Source organism: Erithacus rubecula (assembly GCF_903797595.1).
Source record: "Erithacus rubecula genome assembly, chromosome: 10".
Lineage (NCBI taxonomy): Eukaryota > Metazoa > Chordata > Aves > Passeriformes > Muscicapidae > Erithacus > Erithacus rubecula.
The window spans coordinates 21,764,883-21,792,598 of NC_136662.1; the positions used below are offsets into that span (position 1 = coordinate 21,764,883).

Sequence of the window (27,716 nt, forward strand, 5' to 3'; positions counted from 1 at the left end):
TGCAGATCCTTTCCTGAGGAGCTGTCACTGCTGCTGAGGAGCTGCTGCAGCACTGCAGGGATGGCACAAGCCAGGCTGAACACAAAGGCAGAGCCCACAGCTCCAGACAGCTGGAAAGGAGAATGTGGCACCCGTAGGGAAATCAGGGTGTGCCTCTTCTTAATGAACTTGGGAAGGTGATGAGAGGTTGGCTGGAAACTTGAAGAAAGCTTCCTCAGTGTCTGAATCAGGATATCTTCATCCCAGCTACCACTACAGCTCTGGTTTAATAAAAAGAGGTTTGTAATGTTGATGTTGCAGAAAGCACCTGTATTACACAGCAGGGCAGGGCAAGGTATCAGTTTTATTTCAATATTTTATGGTAAGGGAGAACATTCAGAGTTGATGTGTAGGCTTTGATGTCCTTGATGGAAGTAATGTCACTCATCAAAGAGGAGGGGGGCAATAAAACAAGATGAGGTATTTCACCAGATGAAGAGTTCTGTCCTGAGACAGCTGTCACCTCCGAGTCCCCTTCATGCTTTCCATACCCAATCACCTGGAAAAATGTACCAGAAGAGAAATTGGGATCTCTTTCAGTGTTTCTCTGTCCTGACAATTAACTTGAGATACTGAAATGCAATTCTAACATGAACACTACTTAAAAATGTAGAAAATGTAGATAACCACAGTAAAAATGACATCGCAGATCTCCCACACTCTGACTGCACTCTGCTTATGGAAGCTGGCAACAAGAGCTGACAGACACTCACATGTACACTGAGCACTTTCCTCTGGTTGCTTCTGTGAGCTTGGAACCAGTTGATCAGGTCTGCTTGTGTAATAGACTTCAGAGCTTCAATCTGAAATCCACAGGAAGAAGGTTTTAGCAGCACAGTGGTGATTTAAGTAATTCTAAACAAAAATATTTTCTCTGCAATCTCTATTCCATTGGATAAAAGAATCTTTTTAAAATAATGTTGTTTTAGACCAGTGTGTCACTAGTAGCATAAATCCCATTTATGCTTTTGAAACTGCTGCAAAAGCAGTGTGGGTCCCACAGCTGCAGGACACTCACCTCCCGTGCCAGCCTGTCAAACAGGTACTGCTGGGTCACCACTTCATTCCAGTTCCTGTCCACTTCTTCTCCAAGGTGGGAGTCTTCACATTCTTTCAGTTTTATCAAAGCTGTTACCTACATGGAAAAAGACAGTTTTAATGGGTATAAAACTACCATAATTTACTATCGCAGTCACTGCAATTGAAAGAAAATCTCAATTACATTGAGGTAGCTCCTTGCTTTTTGAACTTAACTGCAACTGGCCAGAGAATGGATGTTCAGAGAACAGCAGCAGAACAGAGCAAGAGGCAGGTTTTGAAAGGTAAGGCCTTTGTCCAGAAAACCTCATAAAATCACCAGATAGCTGTGACTGAATCATACAGTTCAAAGAAGAGCTTTTCAAGATTAAGTTTTACCTGGGTGCTAAAAGCCTCTTCAGTTAAATCCTTGATTTTCTCTTCAAAGCAAGAAAGAAACTCCTCTATTTTCCTGTCAACCAATTCAGAACTAAAAGAGAAACAAATAATTAAATTAGGCAGGAAAAAACAAAAAAAGTCCCTGGAACAATATTAAGGGGTAAAGTAGCAGCCCCCAGCTGATGCAGAAGAGACAGGCTCAGAAGGTTTGAGACAGGCTTATGGGTGGAAAGCTCACTCATCTGAGAACACTTGGTGGTCCATTTTTCCTGGTGTCAGGGCATAAAGCCAGTGCTCTCATTTTGAGCTGTACACAGAGACTTCAGGTGCCCAGGAGCCACTGCAGTGATGCTGCTGGGGACCTGCCCTGGTATCCCCAGCTGCACCCTGAGCCTGCAGAGTTATGGGCCATAGGATCAGGACTGAAAAAAAACATGGCATGATGGATCCTGAGGGTTCTGACACATTAAAAACCTCACTGATGACACAGACTTCAGTAATGGAAGTATCCAAATGTAAAAATTAGAGGCAGCTGACTGTGCTAATTAAGCTTTCACTGACACATTGTCATTTTTCAAATAACCCTTCAACTCTGGCAGGTCAAATGCTTGTAGTTCAAAGGTCCAGGTTTGAACAAAACCATAACAGTGCTGTGCCTCCTGAACATGAGCCACAAGAACAGCTAGACAGGATTTACAGGATTTGAACTCTCCTAGAAGAATAGCTTCAAAAGAGCAGGGGGATATTTTACTTAGTCTTGAGATTACTTTTTACTATTCAAGTCAGGATCACTGCAGTTTTAAGAAGCCTAAAGCTACTCTTTTATTCAGATGTTGGTTTTGAATCAGGATGTTGTGTCAGTAGTGTCCCTTCTGATATCCCCTTGAATTAAAAAATCCCTCTGTGGCCTGAAATAGGGGCAAACTCTTAACTGGGAGCAGGTGACTCTCACAGCCAAGGCTGGAAGAACCTTCCCCTCAGAGCACTTACTTGTATTTAGTTGCCTGCGTTGCCACTGTGACTGAGAAGCCAAGAATCCCAGAAGTGTTCCTGCAGGTGGGGTACACATGGTAGCTTAAAAGAAAAAAGGACAGAACAATAAAGTCATTCTACAAGCACATTCCATTTAGAGGACATGCTGCAAGTTAAAATAGCATTGGGACTTTACACAGAAAAATCTGAGATCTAAATCTGCAATAGTCTACTTTTCTTTATCTTCTGCATTGCTGCTTTTCAGTGTTTTCTCAGCTTTAGGAAATCCTTTTAAACTTGGGAGTGTTTGTACTTGCATTCCTGCAAATGAATCCAAGCAGAGTGAGAGACCCAGAGCTGTGAAAAGCCTGCTCCAGTTTCCCGAGGTAGCAGGGTGCCTCTGGGGGAGGCTGCTCAGCACCCCAGAGCTGCTGTGAAAACAGCCCTGGGGAAGGGGGGGCAGAGTGTGGAAGGAACAACTTTATGCTGAATAATTCCAAGTTATCACACTGGGAATAGTTGCAATTCTTACAGAAGTCAAAAGCAATTTGGCTTGCAGCTTGTATTGATAGGTGCTTTTGGTTTTGAAGTGTTGATGTTGCTGTTTCCATTACAATAATAGAATTAGGCACTGTGCAGGAAGGATTCCCAGAGTAAAAACACTAGGGAACAGTGAAAGCAGGAGTGTAGGAACAGGTGCAGGAGAATTGCTCCCCCATGAACTCACCCAAGGGTCTGCTTGGTCCTCAGGAAGTCAAAGCAAGGCTCCTCCATGTGCATCTGAAACAGCAGAGTTACAGAAGTGACACTGCCCTGCAGCCCCTCATGGGCTCCACTCAGAGCATGGGGACACTGAAGAGCCCTTGGCCAGCCACTGCATTTAGAGGACTCAGTCCTGTGGGTTGGGAGCTTCAAGAACAGTGTCCATCACTGCAGCATTTGGGGACCCCCACCCAAACATTTCAGCCAGGGACAGCAACAGGAACACGCTGGGGGCCAGCCAGCCTCAGCTCAAGAACTATTTTCAGGGGAGACACTGTGCTGGGTTAGGAGGCACAAACACAAACTTACCACAAGCAGCTCCATCAGGGTGTATTCCCTCAGGTTCCTGGCACCTGACTGAAAAGAGAATGAAGAATTTAGGGTGTATTTAATGGGATCACTCAGCCAAGGTGACCTGTGGTACAAACCTCAGCCTGGAGTGCAGCACTGAGGGACAATTCACAGCAGTGACAGGTGGGAATTCTACTTTTCCTGCAGGGACAGGCCCAGCCCAGCCCCCAAGATCTGAGCTGGGGACACCAGGAAGCAACCACAGCACTAATGCAGCTCCCAGCACTAACCCAGGAAAGGAAGATGCTGCTTTCAGGGAACCAGCCCCCCCACCCCACCCAGGGAATTCCACTTGGCTTCAGCCTTGGGGCACAGGGTCTGTGCTCACATGAGGTGTCTGAGTCCCCTCTGTGACATTCCTGTGCAAAGCCTGCTCTCAAGGAGCATGGACAGGTGCCAGAGGGACCAGGGCACACCCCAGCACAGTTACCTGGTAATAGACTGTCACCTCGGAGTTGGCATCGCCCTTGTTGAGAGTTTTCACCTTACAGAGCAGGTGAGTGTTCGGCAAATCCACCACCCGGAACTGCACAGGGCAGGGGTGGGCCAGGGGAGCAAACTGCAGCTTTCTGGGGGGAGCACAAACAGCACAACATCAAACACCTGCTCACACCTTGGCCAAAACCAGAGCAACACCCAGACATTTACACACTTGGTCTTATGTTATTTTCCCCTTCCCCAAATCAAAGCTTTGTCTGCCTCAACTGCCACCATCAACAGCCACCTCCTGCAAACTCCAGAGAAAGGGATTCTGAGCACTCCCACTCTGACTCCCTCCTCCAGAAAATTATCTTGATTATAGTTTTCATATAATAAGCAATTAAAGAGTCAAGAGATACTCACTGAACAACATAATTCAGGAAATCCTTTGCTTCCTAGGGAAGAAAACAAATACATCAGTTTTATTTAGAAGAGAATTACCTCAATCCACAACCAGACACCCTGTGCAGCACTTGAGAGAGTGAAGCCCAAGCAAAGAACAGCTGAGCTCCCTACATCCCTGCTTCCCCACATTGTCTCCAGTCCCTCCAGTCTCCTCTGAACCACACTAGAGAGAGTCTCCACACTGCTTTTTGCACTGTCAAGCACGAACCAAATAGCAAAAGCCTTACTCCATGTGTTTGGCACTCAATGAGGTTTAACCAAACCATGCAGGCAATCAAATTCCCAGGATAAATGTGCTCTGAGGGAACCCTCCTCCTGTGGCACCACGGCAGGAATTTCTCCATATCAAATATATCAATAAACCAAACAATATAAAAAATGGTGGGAACAGGAGAAATAGATTATAGGCATCTACTACATTTTTCTTATCTGCAGTTTAAATCCAAATTCCTGCAAACTTCTGTTCAAACTGGCCACTGTGGACTGCCATTGGTCTATCCCCACGAGCACTCCTGAGGTGCTGGAGGTGAAGTTGCCCAGCACCCATGGACTCCAGACTGCCATGACAGAGGCAGCATCAGCTGGTGGCTGAGCTCAGAGTGCTGAAGCCCACTGGAAGCACTGCAGCTGCCAAGGCTGCACTCACCCTGCTGGTGAAGTTGCCTTGCACCAGCCCCTCCACGAAGAGCTGTGATTTGAAGGCGGTGACGAAGGCGGAGAGGGCGTCGATGGAGAGTCCCTTCATCAGCGTCTGGTACTTGTCGATCATGGACCAGCGGCCGTGCTCCAGGATCAGCAGCCGCACGTCCCTGCAGGGCCAGGACACAGCACATCAGCAGCTGCTGGGAGCCAGCAGCCACTCCTGGCTGCACACAGGCACAGCTCCCAGGGGCCCGTGGCTGGCTGTGCCCTCCCCCACAGCCGCTGCTGGCTCCAGGGCACCGCCTGAGCCGCTGCCTGCACAGCTGCTGCGGCTCCCTAAGCTACGAGCAACAAGCCCTGGGAGCACAGAGCAGGATCCCTGAGCTCTTCTGCTCAGCCACTGCTGCCCTCCCCCAGAACTCACTTGGCCAGAGTCTCAGGCTTAATGAGGATGTTGTAGTATGTTTTCTTCAGCTGCTCTGTTATCATTTCAAAAACTGCTGGAGTAAAGCTGAAGTCAGACAAGTAATCGATGATGAGCTGAAATAAAAGCTGTAAAGAGAACAATTCTAAGTTGGGGATTTTGTTGGTTTAAGAACCAATTTCAATTTTTAATGCTATACAATAATATAAAATTATCATTAATAAAATTATTATTGAGACATGGAGCATTACTAAAGCACATTCCTCCATTCTGCCAGATGTTCTTCACTAAACAATTCTATCCCAAATGACCATTTCAGAAGGGCAGTGTTTTTACACAGTGAATAAGCTTAATATCCCAAATCAATAGGTGTTTCCATATTCATATTGAAACAAATCTAGCCTGGAACCCCCAACATTTCTGTACTCAATATTCAATATTCCTTTTACAGCTGACCAGCACAATGACATCAAAACAGAGACATCTTTCAGGATTAAAAGAGAATATTCAGATGCTGCTGCTTGCATGTTTGGCTTTTTATGTTAAAACTCCTATTAATAACCTGACAGCTATTAATGGTCTTAAAGCTCCAGCAAAGCTCTTGCAATGGAAGTTGATGGTTGTCTCCTCTTCACTGTGTCCTCTCTGTGCCTGCCATGTCTTACATGGCTAGAATTTAGGAAATAGAAACAGGGACCCCTCAATCCTTTCAGCAAGCCAATACAGAAAATCTACACCCAGAATGAGCATGTTCAGAATCTGGATATCCAAAGTCAAATTGAAACCAAAATCTCTTTTCAGGCACCCTTCTCCAGGGTGAGGATATTGTGCAAAGAGGCACAACTTAGAGTTGGAAAGGCTCCAATCCTCTTTATGGTCATGGGAGACACAAAGCTCTTTTTACAGGAAAAGCTGTTAAAAATTTAATGGAGATACAGTTATTACTTAAAGGAAGATTTAAGTCAGCCTAAAGTCAGTAATTTGAGCTTGTGTAAGTTCCCACAACTCCATCTTTATACACGTAAGCACAAGAAAAAGCAGCACATTTGCTGCATTACCCTGCCAGACAACAATTTTTCTATTTAAAACACCTCACCCAACCATTCAAAGCTCCAGAAAAGCAGTGAGGAGATGAGCAGAGCTTACAGGTAGTTTGTGATTGAATCCTTTCACTCGGATGATCAGGCCATACTCTCCAGCCACCAGCTTGTACTCCAGCTGAGCCACATCTGCTTCATAGGCTGGTTCCCCCAGGTTGTGGGACAGGATGTTTACAAATGTATCAAACAAGACTATGCTGGAGGGAGAAAAGAGCAGAGGATTAAAAAGAAAGAAAAAAAAGGATTGGATTAATATGAAAGTTAAGCCCAATGAGCTTGATGGTAAACACAATAAATTCCAACAGAAAGGGAATTTATGTAAAATGAGATTAAAAAAAAATTTAAAAAATCCAACCAACCCAGAAACAGGGAAAGCAGGTTTCCCTTTGTGCAGAACACACATTACACTACTTAAAAATTATATGGACATTCAGCTATTCCTTGCAATATGAAATATTCCACCTTCAGGAGATTTAAGGTTTCTTCAAGCTAAGAATGTATGTTTTAACAAAATAATACTCAAAACATGCAAAAATCACAGCAAATGAAATTGTTTTATTCTGTGAAAAGGCGTGGGGAACAGATACTCAGTTTGCTCAATACTTGAGTAATGAGATGATTGTTTATCTACCAAGGCAAAAAATTAACAATAAGCTAGAGCAAAGCAGGCTATACCACCTGAAAATTGCAGTCACTGCTTTCAGGTTTTTCTTATTGCCTGGATTCCAATTCAAAGATTAAACTAACACAGCTCATGAAAACAGACTAACAAAGGCTTTCCCAAAACATATTTGTGCAGTTCTTGGCAGGTTTATGACCACTGTGACAGTGGTTGCAAGTGACAGTGGCACCTGAGGCAAGCCAAGTGCAGCAGACCCAGAACTGCAGCCAGGGTTTTGCCTGACCACAGCTGGTTTCTCAAGGCTGCTGCAGCCTCTCCTGCTGTTCCTGCAGGCTCCCAGGATGCTGGGACATGCTCAGGACATGACTGTGGACTGCTCTTTGCAGGAGCAGCTCCTCTGAGCTATTACATGGCTTTTTCCCAGACTTGCCCTGGGGTTCACCACACCATGGAACTCCTTACACATCTGGTGGCTACAGGCAGGACCTGCTGCAGAGCCACCATCACCAAACTGCAGATAAAACCACAAGCAAGGTGGAAGGATGTGAGAAAAGGACACCTTATTCTATTCCTGCTTAAAATGAAAGTCTCTCTCAAGTCTCTTCCTGGTTTTTCACTAGGTATGGCAATTTAGTTACTCTGCAAGGTAAGCATAAATAATACAATCCTCACTTCTCTGCAGACTGCTGTATCAATGGAGAGATCAGATGGAATCGAACATAACCTGGTGAGGAAAAGGAAATTTAAATGAGCAATTGTATAGAAAGTGACAACTTTCTGAACTGAAATATATTTCCATCAAGTTGGTCTTTGGTGACAATTAGAGTTTGATTATGGTCATTCATCTATAACACTATTTTTCCTTAAGTCATAATTAAACATGTTTTTCTTACTCCAAAAATCTTCCCTTTGAAGTACCAAATATTAGAAAACAAAGCTGTGCTTTGCAGAATACTCTCATGGCATGACCACTATAAATAGAAAACTCCACAGAACATCTGTTTAAGAGACACTAAAAACTGTGACATTCTGCTTGAAAGCAGCAATATATTTTACACCCTTGTCTCAGATCAGGTATTTTTCTCTTTCTGTAGAAGACACTATGTCCCTTCCAATTAATGTGCTCCTTCCTTCTCAAGCCCTTGTCTCAGCAGCTCAGGCTTGTCCCCACAAAGATTGTTCAGAAGTCAGTAAATTTCAGTGATTCCACTTTTCAACCTGAGTATCAGCAGGGTGTAGTTGTTGCCTTAGTTCACCTACTTCTCTTTTATTGTAGATAATAAACATATCAAAAGGCCATGGAAGAGCTGACAGCAGGCACTTCAATTTAAATGGAGAACACTACCAGGGGTTACTTGCCTTCAAATAAATTCCAGCTGGTAAAAAAAGGGTCTTGCTATTCAGAAAGCCCTCAGGCATTTACCTTTTGGGATCTTGAATTTATCATCCTTCCTGTACCAGAGACAGCCTTGTTGTGTGCTGAGTGTTTTGACTGGATATTCTGTCTCGGGGCAGTCAGCAACTTTCAAAGCAAAGTCAGTGGCTAAACAAAGAGAAAAGCCACACCAAAACCACATGTTAGTGTGTTTCACAGACACAACCAGGCTAAATTCACCTAAGTCTTCAAAAGTATCAAACAATACGTTTTCCCCCTCCTTTTCTAAATTATTTGTGACAGTACTTTCCTGTTCCCAAAGAATATCTCCTCTTCACTTCCACACCAGAACAGTGTGCAGAAGTGGGGCATGACATTCCACCCAGGACAGAAGTTCTGGCTTCCATTTTCACTTGCTTTTGGCTACAAAGCCAGATGATATTTACATGCTTTCAGAACAGGAGGATAAAGCAAATAAATTCTCCTCTAAGGTGTCTGGAGCTCTGTATTAACTCTGTCTGTGAGGCCTCCTCTGTTACGGATATATTATCTGTAATTTTATATACCTTAAAATAACTCAGTTCTTAAGCCTATAAATAAAAGAATAGTATAGCCTATAAATAAAATCCAGCCGAACAGAGTGCTCATGTTTTTTTAATTTGCAAAAATCATTTGATACCAGTTTAGGTTGTTTCTAAACCACAGCAAATTCTCTAATAAATCACTGGGAAAGATTTCACTCATGCCCAGGTGCCTTACCTATGTATTTGTTTTCTTCTGGAAGGTGTAAATCTGGATTTAACTCAAAATCACTGTCCCATAACTCACTCCAGAACTTGTCAATATCTGGTAAAAACCATGAAATGCATTAGTACAAGAAGGGAAGGCCATCCTATTTCCAGACATCTCTTCTCAATTTCCAGAAAGATTTACAGTATCACAGGAGTTTCTTAACATCACCCCATTCCTCAGGACTCTTTCTAAATCCCTTCCTACAAAATCTTCTGGAGGACTGAAGCAGTCCTAATAAAAAGCAAATCAAGCCTGTGCCCCATTGTTGGTGTTCTTTCCCCTGAATGGCAGCCAAGTGGAGCTTGCTGGGACCTCTGCCTCTCAAAGGAACTGCAGGAGTGGGAATTGACTGGCACCAAAGCAAGAGCAGTTTAGGGTGGCACAGAGACCGATGGGAGCTCAATAAAGCAATGAGAATTCCTTTTCTTATTTCCATGCACTTGTATTTTGTGTTGTCATCCTTTCACTTCCTCTAATGCAGGAATCAGACATTCTCAGCTCCTGCTGCTGTTTTACCTTCCATGCTGTATTGAGTCCCAAACCACTTCTCTTTGAGGTGACACTGGCCTTCATTGGCAGCAGACAGCAAAACCAGGTTGGCTCTCTGAGGGCTGAGCTGGTTCAGGGCATCAGCAATGATCTGCAAGTTCCAGACAATATTTCAGTTCAAATGTAGCTCTGGCTGCCTGACCCAGCAAAGACTTCTCAGTTGGAATGCAGGAAAAACAAACTTACAAAACAGATTTGCTTTCTGAATACAAGTATTTAAATTAATACAAAACCTGTGCCTGCATTATTTTTAATTACACATGTCTGTATTACACAGAATGCACATGTTTTCCTTACATCAAAACATATAATCAGAGTTCAAAGAACATTTACCTCAGGCTTGTATTCAAACAAGAGCTGGTCTCCTGTCAGAAAATCTTCCTTCTGAAACAACTGCATGTTCTCACAAAGGTTTTCCACATAGTCAACTGGATCTGTCTGCAAGCAAAGAAATAAAGCTATTTGTCATATAATTAGAAACCCAAGATACCAATTATCTGTTCTGAGAAGAGCTTGACTAGTCAGATATGTTGAGCATGAGTTGGATGCTGTACTTGTTACAGCATTTGGTTTCAGTTATTAAATTAAATATATTTCATAACCATCTAATATTCCTCTGGGAATCCTGAAAATTCACAGACAGCATTGTAGAAGAAACCTAGATTATGCAGTTTACAGTCATAGAATCTACTAAGTTAAAGACCCAGCAGAATGCACTCCTTGCCTCCAGGGGACACAAGCAGAATCCTGCAACAATTCAAGATTTAGAGAGACCTGGAAAGTACAAGGCAAGGAACTGCTGCAGCAGCAGGAGTACCTCTGGCTCCTTTCCCCAGCTTCCTGCCATGGTGTGCAGGATAGAGGAGGTTCTCCTGTTTGAACATTAAATAAATGCTGCCTTGTGGCAGGGTAAGGCTGCCTAGAGGACCAGGCTGCTCAGCTGCTTGCTAAGTGCTTTTGGGGTGTTTGTAGCAGCCAGCATCAGACTGTACATCTGGGTCAGACAGAGAGCACAGAACACCTGGAAAGAGCTGAGTTTGGCACATCGGTGTCTTGGAAATGTAGTGGGAAACATGCCCAAGGATTTATTAGGACACCAAACACCTGAGGAAATCTCTCCTGGGCACCTTCTAACCATTTATGCCAAGCCCATCATTCCTTAGCACAGCTCCATCCACCAAGCAGAAAACTGGGGTGCCTTAACCAATAATTTCTCTGCCCCTGGGATTCACACCCTGTCACAAAAGCACACACAAATCTATGTTCCTGCTGTATGTAGTATTTGTATGGATGTATTTGTTTTCCCAAAAGGAAATTTCAATGCCATTCAATTTTTTTTTAAAAAGTCACCTAGTAAGAAACAGAACATGGCTAAATGTAGTAGCAGTAAGAAAGTCTAAACTGAAAAAGAGCCTACCTAGCAGGTAAGGAATGAAAAATCAACATTAAATTCTGTTAGTGAAAAATCCCAATATTTCTCTGCCTAGAATACATCTCCTTTCAGCCAAATACAGCCTCATTAAGTGCACAATGTATTTCTTCTTGAATAAAACATTGAAAATGTGTTTCAAAATGAAAAAGTAATACTTGTCATTGTTTTCCTATGTCAGAACAGTGGATAAATACCTGTTCCTGGTAGTGAAATTCATTAGCTTCAATCTTTTGTATTTCTTCCCATATTCTGCAAAGGAAGAAGATAATAAAAATGGATTTTCTCCATTATTCCACAACATTTACCAAGAATCTTAAAAAAGGAGCCTTCTAGGAAAAGCATCAATAGTGATATTGATGATTCATTCAGGTAAAAGACACAGAAGCCAGTATTAAATGCACTTCCCAAAACAGCATTTCTCAGAACTGGCAGAAAGTTATATTTTCCAAAGAGAAAGAGAGTTAACTAAGAAGAGCCAAAATCTGATACATAACATAAATTAACATAAAGGCTAACACCAGAACACCCAGTCCTGACTTCTACAGACCTGGCTCAACAAATCTTTTTAAAATGAACACCAAACTGCACCTGACTGCACCTACACCAGTTCAGCTTACTAAACTGAAGGAATCACATCAGAATAAGTGAAACTACTAAAACCATGAATAAATAAGCATAAACATTTAGAAAATTTATTTTAAAACTTTTTTAAACTGACAGAGACAAGTGGAAAACTTCACAAAAAGTGCAAACACTACAAATAAGAGGATTATGGAGAAGGACACCACCATGAGTATCTGCTGCAGTGGCAAACACTTGCCTTTGATCTGGCCCCCTTTTCTGCAGCATCTTCACATACTGAAACACAACATGGGCCACCTGCAGACAGAAAGGAACACATTCATTTTTCCAGACATAAGGGAAACAGCAGGAAAAAACAGCTGCAGGACACCCTACCTCATAGAAGTGCTTGTAACCTTCATCAGTCAAAGTCACCGAAATGCTGAAGATGGAGTAAGTGGAGTTCTGTTCAAATCCTGTCTCTCCATTTCCTCCATACAATGCAAGGGCCCAAAACCTATGAAAGAGTGAAATGTACTTATTACTCATTTCAGCTTTGGTAGAGCTTTGTTACAAGCAGTATATCACAGTGCATCTTTATTTCAGAGGTTTTCAATCTATTTACAGTTTACACAAAGCTTTCCCAGTCTAAGGATGTGACCTCAGGATACAGAATTCAAGAAAAACAGTAAAAAAGCTAAGTAACTTTTTGGAGATGTCAAAGACCAGTCAGATATACTGCTGATCCATGCATGAATCACAGACAAAAAGCCCACTTGGTTTTTATCATTACCTTACAGAATATTACTACAAAACACTGATACAAAAGGGCAGGCTTGGCCTGCTTTTACATCTATATAACTATACAGATATATGTACATAAATACACAAAATAGAGTTTATCTGTATTTGAATGAGATCAAAGCATTTAATAACCATGCTTAAAAACCACATACTTTTTCCTAAGGAAAGAAAGAACACTGCCTTTGCCTTCATGTCCCACCAGCCAGGAAATATAATGAAGAGGCTTCACCCTAAGAGAAAATTTGGAGATTAGATGCCAGGAGGTAACAGATTTCACAGAAAGAATTCAAATCACTGGGCTAATGACTAAAATATGCACTGTCTATTTTTCCAGGGCAAGTTTTGCATTTTCAGGCAGAATTAAGATAATAAGCTGAAAGTGTGGGAGTTCAGAACATAATGACTGATCTGAGTCAGTGAGGAAAGGGAAACCTATCTGCAGCAGTTTATTTTTTACATGCCCTCCTAGCTGAACCAAAGTAAACTGTTAGACAAGTAAATGAGATTCTTTGGTTTTGTGTGAAAGTCAATAAATTATTCACAGCATAAACATGGTAGAAGTAAAATGCAGCACAATGTACCTGTAATACTGTTCTTGTGGGGGAAGTGCCCAAGTGATGGTCAATGAATGAACTTTCCTGATTGGAACAACTGGACACAAATAAATTTATTAATGAGAAATATACATGACGAGACAGAGATAAGAAATTTTACATAATGCAGAAAGAATAGTTAAAATCTATTTAAAACCACACAGGATTACTCAGAAAAAATTTCTTTCAGTATTCAGGTATTCAAAACATTTCAATCCACTTCACTTACCTCTGTAAAGCTTGTGAAACTCTGGTGTGTCAAAAGGCTGAGTCAGATGGCCAAAGCTGGGTTTGGGTAAACCACTTAAAAGCAAAATGGAAGTGTGATGTTACTGGCAGGAGTTCAAGGCTACACTGAAATATTCAAAGGCATCAGGACCACAGCTATGCAGAACACCAGAGCCTGGAAAGGGCCCTTTTCCAAGGGTGCAGCCCAGCATTTTCCAAGGGTGCAGCCCAGTTAATTAATTCTGCTTCTAATTATTTTTGACACAAAGCAAAGATAAGCAATGTGAAATGATAATCTAGGTTTGAATGACTTATCATAAAGTCAAGGCATCAGCATATATTAAGCAAACACTGCATCAAGTTAGCACCATACAGCTCACAGACTAAATAATTGTTAAGCAAAAACAAAGTTCTGGAACAATTAACAATGGTCTTAAATTTTTTAAATTGCCTTTATTTTCTTTCCAGATAGGAATGTTAATTAGCAAATGGCAATTTCCTTTGTTTCTCCAGTAAGGGATTTTTTAAAAATGCTATTTTAAGATGATATAATTTTATCATCTGCAATGTCTTTATGCATCAAATGAATCTTACTTATTTGGGATCTCAGAGAAGATTTCTGTCACCCACTTTTCCAATGTATCCAGTGTTTCTAAAAAAGAGAGAAGAAAGACAGAAATGCAATTTCCTGAAGATCTAAGACAAGTTACCTTATCTTACCAGTTCAATTATTTCAAAGAGGCTGCAAGTCAGTGCATTTGAAATCTGCAAAGTCCTAGATTATAAACTTCAAAGCTGTTGGTTTGAGTCAATTCTTAACATTCGTTGTGCTGTATCCCTGGTCACAGCTCTGGGTTTGTGCAGAGTGCTCAAATCCCAGGCTGACACAACTGGGATTTAAAGTTCAGTAGTGTCTGGAGTGACTGGGACAAGGAATTACTGTCCTAGGGATCTACAAAATCAGTACAAGCAACTCATTCCATGACTCTCCAGATTATACACAGGAGTTTCCCCCCTTCAAATGTAGTCCTAAAGATTCCTTGTCTCTATCCTCTTTTCTCAGGATAAAAAATTTTACTTGTTGTTTAAGCAACCATTCTAAACTCCAGAAGTGATGTTGCATATGCAAGCAACAGCAATAAAAAAGGCTGGATGGGATAGAGAGAGGAATCACTGTTGGGTTTGTTTTAACAGAGAAGAAAATACAAAATTGACCTGGCTGGTTATCAGCTACCAACATTTTCTTCCCAATCACCACAGAAAATGTTACTTCCATCACTGGCTTAATGACTATTCAAGAGGCACTCAGCACCCTAAGTAGTTTACTGTCTAGACCAAAATTAAAAGCAAAGGAAAAGAAAAGAAAGAATGTCTCTACTATTACCATCTCCATTTTAGAGATGAGAATTGCAATCAGTTTTAGCATTCAACAAAACTCCTCCCTAAACACAAACCTAACTTGAATAACTTCTGAGAAATGTGTTTCTTCTGTTCTCAGCAGAAACAACCCATAGGTCTGGAGTTCTCCACTAAAATAAAATTCAAATACATTTGCATAGAATTTTTCAAGCTGTGGGGGAAAAAAATAGAACCCCTACTTCTAGAACAAACAAGACAACTGGGAGATTCAGTCTCAGTCTCCCCATCCCTTGCTGAGGAGTTTCACCATCGATGGCAGAGAAACCAGCAGCATTAATTCATTTAAGTGATTTGACTCTTCATTGCTGTAAGATTATTTCTGAAAGGTTATCTTTGAGATTTTCCCTCCTGTGTTAATATGGAACCCATTCAACAGCTTCAAAAGGTTTCTCAAGAAGCGGCAGGATGACAATGACACAGCACAATTGCTCAGATCTTGTTTCATTTGGAAACCAGGCTAAAATCTACATATAAATACCCTCTGCAGGACTGCAGAAGCCACTAGACTGGCTTGGGCTACAGCTGGACTGGCTCCAAAAGCACCAACAGCAGCAATGAGGCTGTTTTCACGGAGCAACTGATGTTACCTTTAGACTGGACAACCAAAGTCATGTAGTGAGCAGAGTAATGGCGCTGCCAGAATTCCCTCAGCCTGGTGTAGGTGTCAATATTGTTCATTTTGGGCTCATGTTTGAGTGTATCTGCATTACCTGCAAACATCAAAAGGGACCCAGGGTTAGTTATCCACACAGTGCTTACACAGTGAGAATTTACTTTCCTCCCTAGGTCTAATCATGGTAAAGCACATTAAAAATACCTAATAGACAACTGGGGTGAAAGGAATGTTAAGGGAAACCGAGTATTTTCTGATTTCTGGTTCCTATTCCCTCACCAATGGAACTTGCAGAACAGCAGAGGGAAAAAGAGGAGGAAATATGAAGTTCAGTGTATGTCAGCACAGACATTTATAAAAACAATCTACACTTCAAAGCTGGTAACTGTAATACCCATAATCACATTCACTATTATTTACACACTCACCAGCACCACAAGGGTGAGGGAGAGAGGGCTGGATTGTCCGAGAGAAGGAAAAAATTCATTCTGCCCCCTCATATAGCTGTGAAGAGCTAACTTCTGGAAGTTCAACAGCACATTAATTACTCTGAAAAGTCTCCTTAGACATATAAGTAGAATTAATTTATTTTTCCAGGAAATTCTAATAGCAAAAAACCCAAGCTAAAGCAAGATGGAGATGACTCAGAGAGTATCACCTTTGTGTTAAGAGAAAGTTCCATAATTATACATCTTGGGCAACTCAGCTAAAACATCAGCAAAATGCAGTACCAAAAAGAAAACAATCTTAAAAAGGAAACAGCTGCTTTTATTCCCAACTATTTTCCTGTAAAATGGATAATTGCTTGAACTCTCCTGAACAAATTAATGGTTGCTGTGATACAATAGTTCATGTTAGTGCATCTAACCACTCAAACTTCTACATGGTTAGAAGTATCATGACCATTTTATAACAGAAATTCAGGACTTACCCCAAAAAAATTTCTTCATAGGATGTCCAGGTCTGGCAAGACTCCCAAATAACATCTCCTTTCTGTTTGCATCAGAGGGCCTTGCTAGTTGATACTCTGTTAATTATAAGAATTTGCAGTGGCATGCATCAAAGTTTGACATCATGTTCCCACAAAACAAAGCACAAATCCCAGCCAAACTGAAAAGGAGACATATCACATAGATGCAGTCTGGAATTTCTTTTAATATATGAATGAAATAGTGAAATAAGAAAGAGGACTTGCTAGCAGTAGTGAATGTAAGGAAAAATGTAGCTCATTGCTGAGAAATAAAGAAAGGGTTAAGAAAGAAAAGCATGTAAAGCAGCAACTTGTCCTGTCTGAATACTCTGAATATTTTAAGTTCAATGGGGATAAAAGGCTATCAATATTATAAAGGATCAGGCCCTGCAGGTAGAGCCAGAGAACAATTATAAACCTGTTTCTACCATGTATCACACAGAACAACCTCTAGCCTAATAATGAAATAAGAAATTGAAAGGTGAGCAAGATAAGTTTCTAAAAATGAAGTTTTGCAATCACTTTACACCAATCTAAATATAGGGCTCTGCCAAAATCAATTCACCCTTCTGAACTGCATTTTCCTGTTCCTGTTTTGCTAGTAATAACAAACATGTACAGCAAAGCTGTAAACTAATTCCTCTGGCTGAGTTCTCCAGCAGCCAGTTCAGCAAGCTGACACCATTTCCTGGGCAGCACATCACCACGTGTCCCTGCAAGGAAAGGACTGGCTCTGCACCACCAAGGTGGAAAATGGCTGAAGCTGTTGAAGAACCACACCTGATCTCAAAGGCAGGTCCTTGTTTACACTGGCTTTTATCTAAATTCAAGCATCGAATCGCCCACCTTTCCTTGCCAGAAGACAGACAAGGAAAATTACTTGGAACAAGTATTTGAACCAGTTGGGATATCTGCTAACAACATTTTTTTCCTGTAACAGTAACATTTTAGAGATAGTCTGGGAGTATTCCTCACATATTAGAAAATGTACACTCCACTCACTACTGTGCCTCATTTAATTTTCTTCTGGGAAGTGACTTTTTAGTTATTCAGGTGGTAGAATAAGGAGACAAGTAAAATCACATCAGCTTATTGTACTAACTCTGCACAGGACTGCAGACAGCTCTGGAGCTGTGCTGGAGCTCAAGGAATTTTGTTCACTGCAGAGCATCCACATGCGCATGTAACTGCCCTGCCAGTTACTGCCAAACCACTTCAGATTATTAATTTCTAATTAATGAAAATGCAAAGGTAAACTCTCACAGTGCTGGCACTACATCCAGTCTTTCTTCCTCTAAAAGCCACTGATGTCTAACAGCCACAAGGCTTCAATTCAAAAGTTTAATCTCTCTGGTAATTACATGAAGTTGACTGAGGTGCTTAAAAGGGGAGTTCAACACAGAAACCAACAGTGTTACAAAGCAGGTTTTGTTTTAAGAAGATAGGCTAAACACACAGGAAAAGATTCTCTTACTTACCACTGTCTACTGCCTCCACTTCTCGATCTATTGCATCCCTGATCATTAATGGGTGAATAAAGAATTGTGCCCACCTATGGAACAGAAAAATTAATATACTTTTCTTCAGTGTCTATTAAACTAGGGCAAAACCCCAGTAACTGAATCCAACAGCTACTATTTTCATTTACAAAGTTGCTTGACTTACTACAAGCTATGTCATTCTTGGTTATAATGTCTTAAAGAAAGATAAAAGCCATCAAAAAGCAAAGGGCAGAGCTTCCCAGCTCCAGAGTGGGACTGAATTGATTGGATGCAGTAGGATATGGAACTCATGGTGCAGGACTATTTGCATTACATCCTAAAAATGATCACACGAGATGAGACAAGTGATCCACCTAGTCTGGAACCTGGAGCTAATAGGGACCAGTATCAGATGCTTCAGAGGAAATCCCCACTTGTTCCTCAGGAACAACATGACCACAGGGAAAGTTTCTTCCTAACTCCAGAAAACGAACTGTTGTGAAACAAAAGTTCCTATTTCCACCATTACAATTTTATTATCTACTATAAAAGTCAGCATTGTCATCCAAATAAATTTCTTCTGTATCCACAGAGAGCACTGGAAAGGGAGAGATCTGCAGTACATGGAGACTCTGCAGAAGGCTGCCAGAGAATCTCATAGTTCTGCTTTATTTCCTGAGGTTTTTAATGAAAAACTGAACTAGCTAAAGCAAAAGGTTAAGAGCAATAAAAGGTTAAAAGTAATATATCCCTGATGGAGTTCTATGGCCAGAAGACCCATTGCACTGAAGACAACAAAGGTGATGTCTTTCCATTTCTTCAGATCCACAAGTGCTTGCATAAGCAGAATTTCACCCTCAGCACTCATTTATCTCTTTTGTGTGAGAAGCTGTTCTACAGAACTCCTAATTTCTGTTTTCCTCTGCACTAAACAAGCTGTTGTGACAGACTGCAATAACTTTATTCTTTTGCACTTCTAAATATCTAAAAAAAGCAGGATTAATCTGCAAATGGAAGCTGAAATTGGCCTAGTAAAGTTAAATTTAGGTTATACTCAGAAAAACATGCAAACACTTGCTCTCGTATCAAAGTAAATTTGAAGTGGAGCTGCTCTCGAGATATTTTATGGCATGAAGAATATTAAGCTATGCCCCTATGAATGAAAAATTCCTCTCACTAAAGGAAACCATGCCAACCAGTGGAGCTCTGCTGTTCCACCAGCACAAAAGAGCAAGTTAAGCACTTTCTGGTGAAAGAGACATTCAGCAGTGAATAACCTGCATTGGGTTAAATGTCTCCTGCTGAGACACACTTTGTACCATAACTTTGAAGGCTGGCTGAAACAAACTAACAACAATTTAGAAAAAACAGTAACTCTACCAGAACAGATATTTCAAAGGATGAATCACAGGGATTCTGGAAGCACTTCCCCTCTGATCAGTTGTCACATAACATAACATTTCTCCTGTAATCAATGCTACCAGTTTAAGAGTGCCAAAACAATCAAAGAGCTGCATGCATTAAGACTTAAACATGGGTCCTACATTATCCCACAGCAGAAACCCAGCAACATATCCAAAGGGAAGCAGCATTTCCCTATATACAGTATCACTGCTGTAGTGCAGGCAGCTAGGGAAGTTCAGCAACAGCTCTGATCACCCCAAAATGAAGAACTGAGTAACTACACCCAAGCTCCTGAGGCACATACAGACATTAACTAACACCTAATCAGCACTCATACAAAATTACCTATCCAGGGCTTCTTTGAAGTACTTCCTCTGCACATCAAACTGGAACACTGTCCTCTCACAGTCTGTCGAGGCATTGTCACCGCCCCCATGTTTCTTCAGGAATGCATCAAACCCGTTCTCATCTGGATACTTCAAACTGCCCATAAAAACCACTGCAACAAAAAATCACCAAAATCACCAACAGTGCCAATTTTAAAATAATCTGTTAATCCTGACTGCAGCTATAGCAATCCCCCCATGACTGACCCACATCTCACAGGCAGAGGAAATTACTGAATACCAACAGCTTGGGTGATCTGCCCAGTAGCTGCTGTAGTTTGCCTCTGACAGTGCCCTCTCAAGCAGGCCTGGCATCAAACAGGCAAGAACAGTATTTTGAGACACACCTGGTCAGGAACTTCACATGGTTTCTGTGTCCACATTATTAATTCAACACCCTTTATCAGGAGACAAAGGTCTGTAGCTCCAGCTTGCTCTATAAAGCCACAGGTCTAATTCCCCTCAATTTAATGGGTAACAAATAAAGCTGATATAAGCTAATGCATTGCTTGGCAAAGTGTATTAAATACAAAGAGCTCCTTACTAAGTCAGTATTTGCATATCAAAGAAATTAATTATCAAATAGCAAAATTAGGAAAAAAATGATACTAAATATTCCAGAAATGCAGAGCACCCATTTTGAACTGAAGCTGGGAAGATGAAACAGGAGCAGATACATACTATGTTCCAGGAAGTGTGCTAATCCAGGCAGATCTTCAGGATCAGAGAAGCTGCCAACAGCAACACAGAGGGCTGCTGCAGACTAGAGAAAATACAACATTCTCAGTAAAAGCTGCTTCAAGAAACACTTCAGGAAAATGACAGAAGTACAAGATGAATCAATTGGGACAGGAACAATAACAAGGTCTCGTCTGAACACCTAATCGCAGGGTTTCAGACCTCGAGAAAGTTCACTATATATTTTTGCACCCTACAGCTTTAAGTACATACCTGCTTTTCTGAACAACCTCTCTTTCTTGTCTCTTCCTTTTCAGCCAGCTCTTCTAATTCACTGTCATCAGAATCATTGAAATTCTCATTATCTTCAACACTGTCCTCACTCTCATCCCCCTCATCACATTCATCATCATCTTCTCTACCATCTTCGATCTCAGCTCCAGAGTCATCATATTCATCACTGCCCTCTTCAGAATCATCATCATCATTATCTTCCTCCTCCTCTGAAGATGTTGGGGCACCATCCAAGTAATTCAAATCCGAAATCAAAAGTGCACATAAGCCATTCTGCAGTTTGATATACCTGAAAGAATAATTGTGTGCAATGAATATGTTCATTTCCTAAATCTGAATTTTCAGATTTGCAAAAATTTCATTATTCCCTGTAATACTTAGAGAGTGACTTCCTCATGAAAATCTAATGGTAGCCAAGACTGAACAGTTTTATGACAGGAAAGTAAAACATTCTTCTGCTATTCAAGAGCTCTAGGAATAAGAAGCAGCTTAGGCCAGTAGCAGAAGTCCTTCCCCCCATAAGGTCAAGCTCACTGATTTTGGCTTTTATTCCTCTCTTTGTGAAACATTTAAACTATTAGCACTCACTTCATGCATTCCTACAATAGGCAAACTCAAACTTCAATCTTCTTTTAGGCTTGTCAGGCTCTTGGAAACAAATACGATGTGACAGAATTAAGATTTTAGTCTTTGCTTCTAAGTAGGCCCTGGAGCATTTGATTTGTTTTCATCAATGGTTTCTAATAAATGGAGTCTGCAAATGTAGCAGACAAGTGTTAGAAAAGAGAGAGCTCCTCTGCAGGCTCCACAGAACCAGTCACAGAGAATTGGCTGGGCTCCTATCAAGAAGCAATAAACAGTTGTATGTGTGTTTATACATGCACAGAGGTTTTTAAACATATGTGTGTACATACAAATAAAACTCCACAAGCCCTCTGTGCAGCACCCTTCTATAACTTTTCACTCTGAGCACTGAAAGCACCAATGCTCTGTACTACAAGAGCCCTCATAAGTATTCATTTACCATGAAATCTGGAACAGAGTCACAATTTGTCAAATTATTCAGAGTATCCCAGCCAGAACCTTATATTAGCACTGACTAATATACCAGCAGCAGAAAGGAAGGAATGCTGGGTCCAGAAAATACTTAATCCACCCTATGAACCAGTGTGATAGAGACCTGTGTTATCTGATACAGCAAAAACACACAGACAAAAAAGCAATCTAGAATAAAACAAACCCGTGGTCACATCCCACACTCCCAGAAAAATCTGAGTTACAGAGCACAGAATCACAGAACAGTCTCTGTTGAAAGGGGCCCTTAGAGGTCATCTACTCCAACCCCCAAGTTTGTACCAGGTCAGAACCTTGCAATGTGAACACAGCTCTTGGACTATGGAGTCTATGAAAAAAGCTAATGAACATATGTCTGATAATTGTGTTGTTATGACTCATGACTAGTCAGCCAAGGGGAAATGACAGAGCTTACACTGGGCCAGGGTTTCATGATCATTAACACACCCAGTTTCTTTGCTGCAGGACTGCTGAGCAGGACAAATCTGCTCTAACCAAAAGCACTGTGCATTTTGCCTCATGCAAACCACAGCACCCAGTGTGTAACTTGCAGGGATGCTCTGATGAACTGCAGGAGGCACAAACAGTGTTGGAATGTCTGTGAGCAAAGTTAATCCTCCTGCATTCTGAAAGAATGTCTGTGAACCATTCCTACCACGTACATGTGTCCCACTACAGAGGAGTGTCCTAAAACACACACTGCACACGTGGGTGCTTCAGCCTCTGGGCAGCTGAGAACCAAAGCCCCAGACAGCACCTTCCTGCACAACCAGCACCTCCTTGTCCTCCACACACAGCTCTGCAGGTTTGCACAGCTCCTGGAGAACTCCAGCCTCCCAGGGAGCAGCAGAGAACAGAATGGGGCTATTCTTCCCAGGGAACAACGTGCCATAAAGCTGTTCAGCCAGGTGTATCCAGCAGCTCTTGTTGATCCTTTCCACACAGCCCCATTAAGCTAATGGAGCAGATTATACTAATTTTACATTGCTCATCTGGAGGCTGGTGGGTGTTGCACACAGGACAGAAAGCACCCAGCAGCAGCAAGGACACGGCTGAGCCATGAGGCCCTTGGAGCCTCTCGGATTTCACTCCAGGATGATTCACACAGCTTAGGTTATACAGAGCAGAGGCACCACTGACATAGGTGTTCTTTACTTTTTCCATGTTTCAGTACAATGGAAAAGGACAAATGTAACTAATATCCACTAGTATGCAAAATAAAGTACAAAAAATGCAATCACATAAGGCAGAAACAGAAGCAAGCACAGTCCAACTGTGTTCTGAAGGACCATACAGCATAGATACAAGTAAGGCCAAATTATTTTTAAAAATTCAAATTCTTAAAAAACTGTTTAAACCTCCTGAATAAGTTTAAACAGGATTGTTCTCACATCAGGTTTTTCTCTGACAATTGTTTAGAAGTTAATATTGAAATACATATCAGTGCATAGTAAACACAGAGAGAAATGTTTTACTTTCCCAAATTAAGAGAAACACAAGACCATGAAATTCCATATATGGATGAATGTAAGTAAAACATTAATTTTTGATAACTATAACTACACTGTTACAGCTTTACTGAGCAAGTTTTTATAATGACAAATATTTTGGCCCAACAAACCCACTTCTGAAAATATATCCTGCAATCTATGTCAGAGCTCTTTCGGTTTTGGGATCCTTATTTGAGAAGGCAAAATATGACATTTTCCATTAAGACTGGTGTCACCAGACACAGACACTATGCCCACTGTGACTTGGCTGCAGCACACATCACTAAAGTGTAAAGAGGGGAAAATGTGTCAGCATCATCATATCACCTGCCAGGACCCTCCCTCAGGAGGTTTAGGACATCACACCTGGACACAGGTTCAAAGTGGTTTTGCTTACAGACACTGAACTTCTCTTCCATAAGGATAATGCCTATGCTGTGTCAAGCTCACTTCACACACATGGAAATCAGTCTGAAAGGATGCAACTCTCTGCTTCCAACTGAAAAACTCCATTAAGAATGGACAGTAGGATTTCTCCAAGATTTTCGTAGTAGTTTATGCTATAAGCAAATACTTTCTCCAATTCTCATATGCAGAGGAGGGTTCTGAGCCTCAAAATAGGCAGTGACAGCCTTAAGTGGATTTCCCAAGCTTCATCCACCAGCGTGCTGTTTCAGGTAGCAAAGGCAGGAGTTCCTTAAGCTGACAGCATCCACAGCTGTGAGCTTTGCAGGAGGACAAGCTTGCCACAAAGTAGCATGAGTAAGAATGCCATCAGGAGAGGCATTCCAGAGGAATCCAGAGGCAGATCCAGAGGAAGCAGCAAGGAAGTAGGGCAAGAAGGGAAGGAGCAAGTTTCTCCCTGAACCAATGAGCATAGTCCTCTTCAGGCAGCCAGCAGGGAATCTCACTGTCAGCCAATGTCACTGCAAATCTAAAATTCAGTTCCAGGCTCAGGCAGCAGATTCTCCACTGGCTGCACAGATTCGACAGCATGAAAAGTAAAGATAAATTTAAAAAAGCAGTTCTAACAAGAGCTGGATAATCTTCTGTCTTACAGGAAGAAGTTATCAGAGTGTCCCTTCAAGAACAAGTGCCTTACAGCATCCAACAAGCTCAACCTCTGCTGGAGTTCTCATCCGAGTCTCTCACTGGGTCTGGGCCAGGATACTGTGGCTGTGCTCAGGGAAGTGTTCTTTTTGGGATATTACTCAGAAGTATTGAAATAAAAGACACAGTCAAAATGCTAGCCTAAAAGCATTTTGCCTCAACTCACAGATATATTTGTGTTAAAACTTACGAGCTCATCTAAAACACGAAGATTAACAGTTCTTAACTTAAGATCTGCTCTGAAATACTTAAATCACACTTTGCACTTAACGCCTCCGGAGAGGAGCTGCAAACTAACCCTGCACTGGGTATTGCTGTGCCTCGAACACCCAGCACCCAGCCTGGGTACAAGGGCCGACCCTCCGCCCTGTGCCTGCACACTCATCGGGCAGCTACCCTCAGCACCAACACACCGTGGGACCGCCAGCGTCCTTTCAGCACAGACAGGACCCAACTGCCCGGCCACCAGGACCAGCCCGACTTCCACTGCCGGGGCCCCAGCGGCCGGGACAGGGAGCGGAGAGAGCCCGGCCACCCCACAGACCGGGACAGGGAGCGGACAGAGCCCGGCCACCCACAGACCGGGACAGGGAGCGGACAGAGCCCGGCCACCCCACAGACCGGGACAGGGAGCGGACAGAGCCCGGCCACCCACAGACCGGGACAGGGAGCGGACAGAGCCCGGCCACCCCGCAGACCGGCTGGGCTGCCCCGGCCGCAGCTCGTCCTCCCGCACCTGCCCTCCCGCCCTCACCGGTACTGCTTGGGGTCGCTGGGGGACTTGACGATGTCGGGGTCACCGAGGTTGTGTTCGGGACCGGCCCCCGCGCGCTCTTCCTCCTCGTCCCCATGAGGCGAGCGGCCCCCGGCATCGCGGCCGCCCTCCGCGGCCTGCTGTCCCACCGCAAGCTCCGGGCAGGGGCAGCCGCAGCCGCACGTCGCCTTGTTCCTGCCGGGCATGGCGGTGGTGCTGCCGCTCCACAGCGGCCGGACAACGGCCCGTCCCGGCCGCCAGCCCCCGGCCACGACCCGCCCGCAGGGACCCCCGGCCGCCGCCGCCACCCGCCCGCTCCGAGCGAGGGCGGCCGCGAGACTGCGCATGCGCATGACTGCGCCGCTCCCCCATTGGCGGAGAACAGGCCTCTGCCCTGAACGGTGGGGGAAACCATAGTTGGGGGAGTGGAAGGGAAAATGTGGCCCCTTTCAAGAATCGGGCTGAGTGGGCAAAGAAATTAGAGTGATGAGGAGAAAGCGGAAGAGCGGATCCAGATTCCGGGTACTGCTTTGTGCGCCATCACGTTTTCATGAGTATGCCCGCCCGCCGCCTAAGCTGTGCTCCCCTGCTCTCGCCTTGGAATAACCCAACAGCAGCTGGCGGAAGCCCGCCTCCTGCCCTCAGCTCCTTCATCGATTGGTCGAGCAGGCCGTCGCTCAAGCCTGCGAGGACCAATCAGCTGTCGGGGCTGGCCGCCGGCAGCGTGGCGTTCTGCGGGCTTCCGTGGGCGGCTGTGGTCGGGATGGGTGAACAGCGCAGGGGCTGCGCCCTTGGCTGCTGGACAGAAACCGGTCCCTGCTCTTTACGTGGCCACTTCAGCAGCTCTCTGCACTCTCGAGTTCGTGGATATGCTTTCCCCCATCGCACTGCAGTGCCGATGGAGTGGCAGCGGGAATGCCGCTCTGCGCTCGGCTCGGATTGGATCCCTGGCGCTTCCAAAGGCGCCGCCAGGATCCCGGTTTCTCGCAGCCTTTCTGCGTCGCTGCGCGTCTGTCCCGCTCCGCTGGCCGCAGAGACGGTGCTGAAAGCCAAGGCGCGGGACCAGAGGCCGAGCCTGCGGTACAGGGGCGGTAATTCAGCCTGGATGTCCACCTGACATTCCAGTGCTTTAGTTCTCCACCAGATGGAAGCCAAGACCCGTCTCTAATCCCAGACTTTCCCTATGGCTTTTGCTGGGTGCCGTTTCGAAGCCATAGCAAGAGGCTTGTGAGAAGCTGTCGCCTCTTTCTTTTCACCCTGGTGCCCCTTTCTTCCCTTGTAACCAGGCTGTTTTGTTAACACAGCTCTCCTGGGCCCCTGCCAGTCACACGGAAGGCTCTCTGCAAGCCCACATCACGAATTTCGACAGAACAAATCTTGCCTGCCGTGCAAGAGGTTTATTTCCCTTGCCCTGGCAAATCAGTGTCTCACATTCTGCCATCGCCCTTACAAGTTAATACAGGTAACAATTGCTCCCGACTCACTGCTGATACTGAGACCAGCTGTGGGCCTTTTAAGGCTTTCCCTGTATTCCTTCACAGCAAACATAAGATGATGTGATGCGCAAAATATATATTAACAGGGAGATTCAGTTGTCTCTGATGGTTTGATTCGTTATTTGAAATAAATTCTGCAGGATTTAGCAAAAAGTCTTAGGCTTCTCCATGCATGCAGTATTCAGGCTGGGTAGAATTCCAAACTCTTCAGACTGCCATGTAGCTACTTGCTGGCTTGTCCTGTATTCTGCCCATCCTAGCTTGAAGGAATGAACTTGTATTCTTTAAAAAAGCCAATATGACTTGACCAGAACACAACAAAACACAATTATATATTGGGTAGGAAAGGGAAAGGTCTTTTTTTGCGAGGAAAAAAAAAAAAAAAAGTACGTTAAAGAAAATAATTCAAAAGTCCATTTCTGTTGAAACCATTTTCTTTCATCAGGAAGCTGCTGAGCTGAAAAATCCTTATTTGCACTGAGGTACTAAGTTACATCTGCTCAAAATCTGATCTGCATTTTTTAAATTTTATTTTATTGCTAAAACCTGCTTCTTCTACAATTAGAAAGCAACACTATTTATTTATTGGTCAAATAATTCTTCTCTTCACTGTTCTAAACCTATGCAGTGATTCCAGATTGCTGGGTTCAAAGACCATCACCCTGTCAAAGAAAGGTCAATGTAGTTTCTTGTATTTTTAAAGCATTAAAAAGATTTCTCCTTCACACATGTGTAGGATTCCTAACACAAGAAATGCAACTGACACAAACTCTCTGGCCACACCCAGTGAGTACATTTCTCTTTATTTTGCAGTTTCAGGGGTTTAGATACAACAACCACAGTCCCAGCACTGCACAAATCACACTCTCAGGACGAGATCACACACACCCAGAACACGGCACAGTGGAGATTCCCAAAAGCGACAGAGGGATCAAGCCTTTAGCACAATGAGCTCAAACCACCCCAAAAGAGTTGCATTTTTGTCCAGAATTTTGTGCTT

The 27,716-nt window shown here is 43.0% G+C and overlaps 2 protein-coding genes across 2 annotated transcripts; one reads left to right on the forward strand and one right to left on the reverse strand.

Moving 5' to 3' along the window:
* Nucleotides 1-324: 324 nt before the first annotated feature.
* Nucleotides 325-25,570, reverse strand: NRDC (nardilysin convertase). Its single transcript, XM_079314521.1, has 31 exons — nt 25,221-25,570; nt 20,772-21,081; nt 20,502-20,583; nt 19,780-19,933; nt 18,028-18,101; nt 16,511-16,606; nt 15,554-15,676; nt 14,142-14,199; nt 13,549-13,622; nt 13,308-13,377; nt 12,879-12,956; nt 12,319-12,439; nt 12,182-12,240; nt 11,556-11,610; nt 10,263-10,367; nt 9,897-10,020; nt 9,348-9,434; nt 8,637-8,756; nt 7,886-7,937; nt 6,638-6,788; nt 5,492-5,619; nt 5,072-5,234; nt 4,384-4,415; nt 3,971-4,109; nt 3,499-3,546; nt 3,155-3,207; nt 2,446-2,529; nt 1,456-1,546; nt 1,058-1,174; nt 753-842; nt 325-538 (listed from the first exon to the last, which is right to left on the reverse strand). The coding sequence occupies exons 1-31, from the start codon at nt 25,565-25,567 to the stop codon at nt 344-346; spliced, it is 3,480 nt and encodes a 1,159-aa protein (XP_079170647.1). The 5' UTR covers nt 25,568-25,570; the 3' UTR covers nt 325-343.
* Nucleotides 25,571-25,627: 57 nt separating this feature from the next.
* On the forward strand, nt 25,628-27,059 carry LOC306806121 (uncharacterized protein). The gene is made up of 2 exons (XM_079314571.1): nt 25,628-26,300; nt 26,525-27,059. Exons 1-2 carry the CDS (start codon nt 25,771-25,773, stop codon nt 26,778-26,780), a joined length of 786 nt encoding a protein of 261 aa, XP_079170697.1. The 5' UTR covers nt 25,628-25,770; the 3' UTR covers nt 26,781-27,059.
* The last annotated feature ends 657 nt before the right edge of the window (nt 27,060-27,716 follow it).